This window comes from Merops nubicus, unplaced genomic scaffold, assembly GCF_000691845.1.
Source record: "Merops nubicus isolate BGI_N331 unplaced genomic scaffold, ASM69184v1 Scaffold49361, whole genome shotgun sequence".
Taxonomy (NCBI): domain Eukaryota; kingdom Metazoa; phylum Chordata; class Aves; order Coraciiformes; family Meropidae; genus Merops; species Merops nubicus.
Genome location: NW_008587198.1, coordinates 3895 through 15834, shown reverse-complemented (window position 1 = coordinate 15834; position 11940 = coordinate 3895). Strand labels below are relative to the sequence as shown.

Below are 11940 nucleotides of genomic sequence, written 5' to 3'. Positions count from 1 at the left end.
CTGAAGTGTCTCTTTTCAAAGGTAGCTTTCCTTTGTGCTTAGGAAATAAGCTGTCTATATCTGCTATGGATGTTATCAAACCCTTCAAGTACAAAGCTTTGTGTACCATCTGTATGTGAGAAAAAAAAGGGGAAGAGGATGCGATATTTTTCTCACTGGCACAATTTTGGAGTAACACCACTAAGGTCAATGGAATATTATAAAAGCAAATGAAACCCAAGCACTGCTAAGCAGGTAGAAGAACTGTGAGCAACTTTACAGATGAAAGCAAGTACCACCAACCTAAGAAGGTGAAGTAGAAGTGATCAGAATGAGTGCTACAAATGTCAGTTTTAGCAACAACAGTTTGTATGGCCTGAAAGGAACAAGTCATTGTCAGAGATGGCAGTGAGAAAATGCAGATTTCTTACACAGTACAAATTCTTTTTCAAAGTAAAGTTATGCCCTGTTTAGCATGCATTAGCTACTGTTGGGTCAAGACCAAGCCTTTAAGAGATCTTCTAGCCTTTTAACAACCCCTGCAGTATTCCATTGCAGAAAACACAGTAAATTGCGAGGGAGGATTCTTTCTGAGGGCCACTGCTCAAATACAGACCCTCCTTCCATTTAGAAAGCATGAAGCTATTGCCAGAACTACTAGAGCCACTGCACAGCTGTAAGGAGTTAGCCACAAGGTAGAGCTTGAGCTGCTCAGAGTATCGCTGCCATAACCCAAATTCCAAGGGATTGTCTAAATACCAAACGTTAACCACCCAAGTGCTGATACTACACTATATGCTTCTCAAGTTGTAGTTTATAATCTCCTGTCTATCTGTGTATCAAGCGTATGTTTGAATACCAGCGTGTAATTCTGCGGCAAACATTTGAAGAATAGCTGCGGCCCACGCACAGCCGCGCAGGCCACTGTGCTGCTTTGCAGACATGTAGGGAACGAGGAGTCTGCATCTCAACAGCTGCCCTGTGCCACCGCAGCACTGCGGACACGAGGGAGTGCTCCTGCAGGAGAGGAAAATGCAGAACAACCAAGCTGCTTTGCGCTGGATCAAAGGTAAACTCACCTTTGCTTAACAGCAAAGAGCGTTAGGGGCAAAGAAAACCTAAGATGACTGTAACAAAAAGGAGATTTTTTTTTTTCTTCTTCTTTTGTATTTTTTTTTAAAAAAGCAACCCTGCCAATACTGTGCCTGCCTGTGCTACCCTGAAAGTTAACATTGTTACTAAACCCTTCACTCCCACGGAGCTAGCTGAGTGAAAAGGGTCTGCTGAAGGTCTAAAATTCTAGAAGAGCAGTAAGACTACCATAACATGAATATCAGTATAGGAACACGTGGATTACACAACACTGACATTAAGAAGTCTTTTAAAGAACTAGAGATTTATGATGAGATTTGCTGTGCATGACTACAAAAGCCACACCAAAAAATCTGCGTTGCAGAGACAGAGCATAGGTTGCCTAAGCTGGATTTCTAAGGAGGTCTACGGATAGATTCTGACACAATTTACCTTCACAATATTCCTCAGTGGCATAGTCCCATGGGAGAACCGATGAACAAATACTGTTTCAATCAACCTTTTGATGTAGTGGAAAGAATGGCAGATACATGCCAAGCTAGAAACAGCAAGACAAAAGCATTTAAGAGTGCTGAAAAAAACAAGTGTGGCAAGACATTTGGAATAAGACTACAATGCTAATAAGAAATACAGCTTAAGCCTGCAAACAGACTTACTTAACTACTGGATGTGGGCTTGCTGTAAACCTCTCATCCAGTCCATAGACAAAAGGCATGCGGAAATAAAATAGAAAATAGATGAACAATGGACCTGTATATTCTATCAAAAATACCTGCAAAAAGAGAGAAAATTATTAGACATCTGAATTAGATGATGGTTTTGCTTTGGTTTCTTTGTGATAACTAATGCAGTGGGATAAACACCTCCACTGACCCAAGATGGCATTTAGAGAGGCAGGGAGGGTTTGGGCTTGGGCTGTGAAAGTGGTAGACATGCACGTAAATGTTTTGCAATGCATCTGCCTCAGTTACATACAAACAGCCATTGCCAGTGCAGCTGACACAGTATGGGTGTGGAAAGACAACCATGGCAGCCCAGAGATCATGGTAAATAGGCATAATATGCATGCATGTTACATTTATGCAGCTCTTGCCCTCCTCTTGCCCTCAAAAACTGTTGTCTTATTTTGGGTTAAAATAAAATTTGGTGAAGAATTTATCTTGAAAAAGAGGAGCTTTGTTTCTACATTATATTTTGTTTAAACTGGAAACGCAGCCTGTAAGTGTTCACAGGTGGTCCCATCTGCATGAACAGTTAGCACAGCAGATGTCCTGAGAAGCAATGCATTCTATGTTGAAACAATCTTTAACGTTAGCATAAAGGAAGAGAAAAAGAAAAAAAAAAAAGAGAGAGAGAAAGGGAACTACAGAAGCTAGTATCACACGATTTCATTTCAGATAGGTGTGTATTTCTTAGGAACATCACTTTAGATTGAAGTTAACTTTAGACCAAACATTAGGAGTTGAATTTCCCACACTTCTGTAAGTGAAGAAGGTAGGTCCATACTTCATTTATGGAGAAAAAGTGTACTTCTATAAAAAACAAACAAGCAAACAAACATACAAACCCCTGCTTTCTAATGTATTTAGTTATTTTGACACTCAGAAAAGTTTATTATCAACTTCTGTATCAACCAGCATTATCCCTGGTGAAGATCAGATTTGATTGTAGGTTAGAAGCTTGTCTTTTTTATTTGATAAGACTCAAAGGTTTCTTGGCTTACATTTGAATGAAGCAGCTTGAAGGTCAGGGAGAGCAGAATGTAAATTGAAGACTATGGAATGGCAGAAGTCTGGTGTTACTCTGCACTGTGATATTTCAGATTAATGTGTGCCTTGGAGTCTATACTATTGTTAGAAGTTTTGCTGTCTTACCGGTATTTTGGATTGTGTAATAGCTGCCTAATTTATCAGTATTGCATCCAAAGTAATACTGTGAAGATCGTCTCGCAGAACATTAGACTTATTTTATGTCCTATGAATGTGAACTTTACTATCTGTCATTAACACAAGATTTTATTAATGTTTTATAGCTATAAAACAGCAAATGTGCCTTTAAATTATTGGGCACTTTTCCCTTTGTGTTGTGCTGTTTCATTAGAACTAGTGTAATATGTGCATTGTGGACCTTCTGAAGAATTATAAGGGTTATTGGTCACCTCACTGCAGGACAAGCTCAGAGGAGTATGACCCCAATCTTGGTCAGAGAGAGCTACACAGGCCCTGTGAAGCAGATCCCCAAAGGCATTTAGACACTTAGACCTTAGTGCTTTTGCAATAGACATCTAAATCCATTTGAGAACCTGCACCTTAGTTCAGTAGAGCCAACCTACCCTGCAGCAACTTTTCCATTGTTGCTCTCCCAGAGAACTAGGCATTTAGAATGTGCTGTTACTGCTTTCCCTGATTAAATGAACTAAAGCAATGAGAATTCATTGCCTGCATCCACTACCAGAGCAGGCATCATGCAAAAATACTGGAGAGAGACAAAAAGTGATGTAAGGATTAATTATGGAAGAATAGCCATAAAAATGGCTCAGACTTGAAGCATAGCTCACCGTAGTCCATCCTATCTGTGGCCCTAAATCTTTAAAGTATAAGGTAGCAGTTGTGCCAACAGGGAGGTGCTGCAGGATTTCCTCATCCCTCAGGGACTTTCCTTCTGAGAAGGAAAGAAGTAATTACATCTCAGTGACATTCAAGTCAACCTTGGTAGCATACTAGCTTTATACTGTGCTTTAACCAATCTGTGAGATTCTTGGATGTAGCATGCATTTATTGGAATCTCAATGAACAAAATAAGAATGTTTTATTTTCATTTTTATTTATCCCTGCAATTGTATATAAGCCTGGATCCTTTATGCATAACGAGATTGTTAGAATTCTCCATTCTATGTGCCTGCCTAGTGTGGCAGACTTGCTTCGTCACTGTCACAGCAGAATTTGCTGATGGGTCACTGCCCTTTAACATAGTTCATTGACCTCCTTATCAGCTACACCTCCATCTCTCTCCTCTCTCTTCTCACTGCTCATCATCAGACAGACAGAAGCTAGGATAAGCTAAGATTGCAAGGCTCTCCTACAGAAGAGAGATTTCCATTGCCTCCTTTTTTCCTAACCAACCAGCTAGGAGGTGATTCCATAGGACTTGAGCTAGTGCTCAAGCTTTTAATGCCTATATTTTGGGGAATCTCCAGAAGGACTGCATTTTCTCATGGCAAGTCTCACAAAATAAGTCCATGGAGGAATGTGATGAGGTAGATGTTTGAAGAAGGACGTAAGATACTCCTATGCCTTTTTTTCAGTGGGCAGATTCTACACCATTAACTATATATATATTAATCTAAAATTATGATTATAGCAAAAGAATAAAGTGTTGCATTTTATACAGAATGCTAGGATGAATTAACACAGTTTGGCAATTAGACTTTGTACACCCAGGCCACGTACTAAGAGGCTTCTACTGGCAATACCTACAACAGCATTCATTGAGTCAGCCAGCTGGCATCAGCTTTGTCAGCAAATCCTACAACCCTGGCAATGTGTTTTGCATTAGCTCACCTCAGAAGAACTGTAATTCGTACCTGAGAGCGGAGGATTATGTGAATTGATAGCTCTAACTCATAGCCCTTATTAGTGCTCCCATTTGAGCATGACTGTGGAGATCATTTCACTGCAGCTAAGGGAAATTAGTATCTAGATTCTGTGCTGCCTGTCTGAAAGCAAATGTGCTTAGTAGTTAGTGCATTGGAGCAATGTACAGACTCCTGAGTTAATTACCAGCCACCAGGCACATAGGTGGAACTGTTCAATACTTCAACAAATTAAATTTCTGGATTCTCTTCAGCCTTCATAGTGCTAATTAACATGTCTGGAAACTCATTCTAAAGAGCTAACACACAGGCAAAGTACACCTTTTATAACAAAGCTCAGAGCTTTGTTACTCCAGGCCTCACAAGTACTTACTTGGATCAAGTTTTATCGACTGCCTTGCTGGATACCACTGAGGATCTATAAGAGCATACAGAATTGTGTGATACACAATGTTTGTTTTAAGTCATCCACTGTTATGAAGAATGCAAAGCAATAAGGTAAGATGTAGTTAAACATTTTTAGGAATATTTATTCAACATGAATATCTGTAAGAAATTATGCAGCAGAAAAAATACAAAAGTATATCAAGACAGTATAAAAAAAATTATTCTGAAATCTCACATTCATGTGCAGGTTACTTAGCATTATGTGTGTGTGTACATCACATGTTTCAAATTATGTCATTTTTCTCCTATTTATATACTGGATATTCTGATGTGATGTAAACTGCTGCAAAAGTCATACTCACATAATTTATGGAGCATCAATCTGATCTCCCTAATTGTGGCATTTGGTTCCACCTAGGCAACAAAAAGTATTATATATGTGAGATACATATTTTGAAAGACAACTACTAGGTGTGAGATTATACAAATAGAAATGTAATTTGAATAATGTAACAATATAACTTTCTTCTAGATGACTAGGATTGGTATGGATGATTCTAAGTACTTCTTACAGGAAAAAGGGAGGGCAGTTTTTGGAACCTGTTTCAGAGGCAGCTTCTCTAGCAGTGATCAAGAGCTACTACAATAGCAGTGACAGTCTGATAGCTTATAAGTGAGTAAGGCACAACTGGCACCATCTTAGTGAAGCAGCTGAAGTTGTGCTCTTTGCCCAAAAGCTCCTTCTGGAAAAGGACTGTAAGTACTCTATAGTCAGTATGAAGTGTGCATAACTGTTGCTTTTTCAGTGGCCAAAGAAAGGCTATCAGGAGAGTAAACACACTTCACAAACACTAAGTTCACTTAAGAAAATTTAGTAATTTTTAAATAGTCATCTAGGATTTTAAACAGATTTTTGTTTTACCTTTTCTAGGAAGCATAGCTGTTCCTTTGTCTTCCAATCAAGGATTTCCACCTGATAGGACACAAAATGATAATAACTAATTATTGGCTAATTAATCTCCAGACTCTTAGCTGATTCCTAAAATCACAATCACTGTTCAGAGCGAGACACCATTTTTCTCTGACTGTGAACTGTGTTAAAATCACTTCTGATGTGTTCAGGAGACATCTTTAATCATAGCCAGGTTCTCAAAGCACTCAGCTTGCTAAAAAATAATGTTCTTGCCAAATAAATTGTCTTCCTGGATATAGCCAGAAGCACAAACAGATAACATATTGACTGAACCACACTGATCTGACATATTTTCTTAGGCAGAGCAAAAGAAACAAATAAGGGACAGAGAAGTTTCACAGGAATCACTAAGGAACAGAATTTTTATGATCTGTGAAACTAGAAAGTTTGAGAAAAAGAAATTAAATGTGCATATATATGCATGTAAACAAATATTGTGAGTACATACACCTGGAAGATTGACGTGCGTTGCTCCCAGAAGAACTGCATTGTAAAGAGAGTGGAAAATGTTGGCAGACAAAATGGACAAATGCAGCTAGAGGTCTGGACTTCACAAATCCTTAAAAGGTTGTTATAGGAATATCCAGTTATTATTCTTGCCTCTCAGATCACCCCTGTTAGTAACTACATAGTAGCATTTTATATTCCAAGCAGTGGTTTAGCTATAGTTCTGAAAAGGAAAGAGCAATTTATTTCTATGATCAAATAGCACTTTGACAAAAGGTTACGATTTTAATTAACTCCAAGCAGAAAAATCCCCAGATGTTTCAAAGTTCTTTTGCAGCAGGCTAGCAAAACCTAAAATACAGTGATGGTGTTTTGATTTCATTTGTTCTCATCAAACACTTTGTAACGGAACTTTGTAGCAATGCTTAAAAAAACTTATCTGTCCCACTAAATGACTGGGAATATCATTACTTAGTACCAGAAGAGGTTTTATTTGTTTGTTTGTTTGTTTGTTTGTTTTTTTGTTAAATAAACACCTAGCATTAATTATGTTTGGTATTAACTGGCCAAGAGGAAAGATTAACATTAGACTTTAAATATGATTCCTTACTAAAAATAGGAGTTGCATTCCAGTATCTTTCTAGTAGGGTTGCTTTGAAGACATCCCTTTTTTAAAGTATCTTATTTCCTTCTTTTACTTGTCCCAAATTGTTCTTTCTCTATTGGTGCAGTCATGGAGCACTTCAGCTCCAGCCAGAATTATCAAATCTGATCTTCACAAGGACTACTAGTGCAGTGATATTTTCTGCTTGTGCATTGTAAGCTCTAAGTGGGTAAGCACTTTCCCTCCTTTGTGATATCTAACAGATACTTGACAGACTATTGGGATATTGTATGTTTCCCCCTCATTTTTTATATTTGAAATAACACAAAATTCAGATTTTAATGTGTCTGTGGGCCATCTCCATCAGAAAGCAAATGAAATGGATTCTCTTCCCAGAGGGCTATTCTTGAAACACAGAATGCTGACTCTTGCAGTCCACAGAACAAGTACTGTGGGGGCTGTAAAACATTTTTTGCTCCTTCTGATGCCAAGTTTCTACAAAGGGTATTGAAACCTTTGGTGTATCTCAAAGCTCTTGTGTCAGTGAATGCCACTGGGCTGCCCTGAAGACTGCAGCAGAGCCCACAGCTTTAGCAGTCTCCTTCCCATTCCATACCCACTTCCAGCATACACATATTGGATCAGAATCCCCCAGGGGCAGTTTTCGTGTATGGCCTGAAATGGCTGTATAAAAGAAACCTTCTCCAGGTCAGTCACCTACACGCTTTTAATTGCATTATTCTCATTATGCACAAAGCCAGACTGGAAATTATAAAGCTTTTATTTTTTTTCTCTGTGGTTTTCATAGGAGTGGCTGTACAGAAATTCAGGTACTTCTGTGAGCCTTTGGAATCCATGTGGAAAACAAACAAACAAATCATCCCAGATATTCTATACTGTTCTTTGGTTCCATTCCAGCATGTCTCTTTGAAGTGCCAAACTAACATAACCTGCCTGTACTAGCACAAATTTTTCAAATACCTAAAGGGAGCCTGTAGGAATGATGGATCCAAACTCTTCTTGAAGGTGCATGATAATGGTGAGAGGCAATGGACACCATTTCCAATAGGCAAAAATCCAGTCAGATACAATGAAATTTTTTCACCATGAGCTTGGCCAAATATTGGAACAAGTTGCCTAGAAAGGATGTAGAATCTCCATCCTCAGAGGTATTTAAAAATGGACTGGACAAGACCAAATGCCCTTTGATCTAATTGTATCTGCTTTGAGCACGAGTTGGACTTCAGTCTGCATGGCTTCCAGAAGAGTCCAATTTATTAATTTATTCAATGATTAATTTTTTTTGATACACATTCCTGAACTCCAAACATTTTAGTTACTTTCAAAATCTAAGCAAATATCAAACATTCTTTCCCTTTTCAGAAATGGACACAGAAACACACCTTTAAATTCCACTCCAGCCCATAGAAAGTTGTGCAACAACAGAGTGAAAACAAGGTGACTGTTTCTTCTAATTGTCACACCTCTCAGCTGCATCAGAACATCCCCCAGTGCTTAGATGTTCCCTGCCTAAGGGACAGAAAAGCCTGATTCAAGGCAAGAAATATGATCTTTTCTGAACATAATGGCCAATCACATGAACTGCTGTAGCACTGAACACAGTGTTTCCAGTCTCCAGACATAACACCAGGTCAGCTAATGTAGTGGTTGGCAACAGTTTTTAGATACCCAGCAATCTGTTCTTGGAACGCTTACTGATGGATATCATCCCTTTCAAACATAAATTGTTTGGCTCGGAGAACTTTAATTTCTATGTGTTTTCAAAGCATTTAGCACGATAGGACACTGACTGTTGGATTGTGCTAGTGCAGTATGACTTAACAGTCCACTTATTTGGTGAATTTTTAAAGAGACTGTAAATTATGGCTTCTTTAACATTACTTTGAGTAGAGCTTAATCAATAGGGAGATTTGTGCAAGATAGCTATGTTAAAACTCTTTGATCAGTAACTACAAACTTGTTATCTTCAATGTTTAGAAGACAAATTTGTTCTAGTGCATAAGGATTAAAGACTAATAGTGTCTTTAAAAACAAAAATTCTTGATTAGCATTGCTTAGGACAGGGTCAAGGGCAAAGCATAATCAATATACAATATAGGTAGAGAAAAGTACATTCAACTGTTAATCATTTATTGAGAAAATAAAAGGAAGAAAAGTTTATTCGTAGGGGGAAAACAGTTGTGGAAATAGCATTTAAAAAAGAATTTTTTAAGATGCAGTGTCCTCACAACAGGATTACAAAAACATAATCAGTCAAATTCCTGCAGTTTAAAGCCATATCAAATGCTTCAGGATCAATAGATCTCCAAAAATTATGTGATTACTATTACAGAATTACTGATACTTCTCATGCCTGTGCATCCTGGAAGTTTTATTTGCAGCCATTTGTACTCAGCAGATTGAGTAAACTGTAGCTGAGTGAGATTTTGTGAGCACTGACATAAGCATATATTGTATTGATTTCTTCTGAAACTACTCAGTAAAAAAATTGCTTATTTTACAGTTTAGGAACCAACTAGCCCAAGAAAGAGTCATGCAGAATGAATTCTCCCTGAACTATGTGAGTGCTTACATAAGCCAGGTTCCTTCAATTTAACACTAAGAAAATCCAGCGGTTGCCACAATCCTAACTAAATCTTTCTAAAAATTTTATTTTTCCTGTGAAATTAGTCATTTTTTTTCACTTCCTTAGAATCTTCTGGTGGACTGTGTTATTCCTGAAGGAAGCAAGCATGCCTTAGTGTGATCTCACACCAGGGTATGCCAAGAATAACTTTCTTGAAGTCAAGAGTTAAGCCAAAGGGAAATTACTCTAAGTGTACTTACACGGAAAACTATGATTGTGCTGCTGCTACAACTGCTGCAGAGGATGAGTCTAAAGATCAACCTAGAAAGAACAGTATCTTTCTTCCAGCAGCAGGTGTCTCAGAAAAAAAGTAATAAAACAGGGCAGGAATTTAGTGACTGGTGAGAGAAAACAGACACAGAGATTGATTTTCCTGTACCAGAAGTGCTGCCTTTGTATTTACTAGCTTCTCATGGATTTCTCCTCAATTAGTTTACCTGCTTGCCTTTTAAACCTCTGTAAACTTCTTGCATGCACAGTGTTCTGAGGCAGGGAGTTCCATAGCTTAGCCACGTGCTGCATGAGGAATTCCCAAAGCAGAACCCATGCAAATGTTTAACCGCACAGTAAATATCATCATAGAATCATAGAATCGTTTAGGTTGGAAGGGACCTTCAAGATCATCAAGTCCAACCATTGAGCCATTAGGGCTCTAAAGTCCTCTGCTAAAACACATCAGAATCTGTCAGGGTTGGAAGGGACCACAAGGGTCACCCAGTTCCAACCCCTCTGCCATGAGCGGGGACACCTCCCACTAGATCAGGCTGTCTAGAGCCTCATCCAGCCTGGCCTTAAAGACCCCCAGGGATGGGGCCTCAACCTCCTCCCTGGGCAACCCATTCCAGGGTCTCACCACTCTCATGGTGAAGAACTTCTTCCTCATGTCCAGCCTGAATCTGCCCACTTCCAGCTTTGCCCCATTCATCTTACCTGTAGAGTGCTGTACCTTATTCTGTAAGTAGTCCAACTAAGTAAAGCCTTACTTCTCTGAAGCAATTGGCTCACATTTCAAGAGACTAGGATTTTATTACATTATTTCACTGTGTATAAAGACAAAGGATGCAGTAACACCACACTCAAAAGGTTTTATACTATTAAATTTCACTTTTGTAGAATTTAGATGTCTAATATTTACAGGTTCACGTGATACACACCAGGAATTTACTCCTCAGCTTCTGAAGTTCTGCTCCTATACAAGACAACGAGAATCACTGTCTAAAGTGTGCTAAAACACACAGTATATTTTTATTTCTTCCACCTGCTTCAGATTTCTTAGGCATGCTTGCATCTAAATCCTCGAGGACCTTGATCCAGCAAGCACCGTTACCCCAAGGTCAGCACAATGCACAGCATTTAGATTGTTTCTGAATGAAACCAAACTGTCAGCAAAGGAGATGATCTAGTTCTTCATGCTTTATACGTAAAGGTTAGACACACACCGCAAGGAACTGGGAAAATTAGACTGTCTTCTGCCATTCCCCACTTCTCCCACAGAAGGCTTGGATGGCTTGGCCCACGAAGCAAGGAAAAAAATATTCAAGAGACAAAAAACTACAGGCAGAAGAGGGCAGGAGCATATTCCAGTGACAAGAGCAGAGTCCTACCAAAGAGAAAACCTGAATTCCTGCCTCTCTGGGCCGCCTCAAGCACTCCTCCCTTCCATTGTCATTCCCTTCAGCATGTCCCTACAGTGGATGACTTTTGAGACACCTCATGGTGAAGGAGTAGAGTTGAAGTAAACTTGGTACCTTAACCAAATTGTCGTATCCACTCTTGGAGCTGGATGCCAAACCTGAAAATATGACAAACCCCAAGTTGCTTTGTGGACCTGGGGATAGTAACAGGTGTTGAACTACAAATGGCTCTCCTTCAGGAAGACAAATCCATTTATAAAATTGAGAGGGGATAAAATGACTCAGTATAAGAATGGTCTGGAAGGAAAATGAAGGTGTATTCACTTTGGGGAGGGAGACCTGTTTATTTTTCACAAAATGGAAGAGCTGTCAGAGGTTTGTGCTCTTGCAGCAAATTCTGGCTGTTGAAAGCCTATGAAAGCTTTCCAGCTTTTGCTAGCATGACATCTTCCAGGAGGATACACAAGATGGGAACGGAACCTGCCCCACTTAATACTGACTCAGTAGGTATTAATTTACACTGGCTAACAGAGAGCCACACATTGCCAATTTCCCAGGCATACTGAAGGGTCACATCATTGACCG

General features: G+C 39.1%; 1 protein-coding gene across 1 annotated transcript; it reads right to left on the bottom strand.

The window, feature by feature from the left end:
• Positions 1–1476: 1476 nt before the first annotated feature.
• On the bottom strand, positions 1477–6023 carry LOC103781130 (very-long-chain enoyl-CoA reductase-like; the record flags this gene model as incomplete). Its single annotated transcript, XM_008948832.1, has 6 exons — positions 1477–1609; positions 1728–1843; positions 3629–3732; positions 5037–5081; positions 5413–5464; positions 5973–6023. Coding segments are annotated over 6 exons (501 nt in total), but the record flags the coding sequence as incomplete, so codon positions are not given.
• Between the last annotated feature and the right edge of the window lie 5917 nt (positions 6024–11940).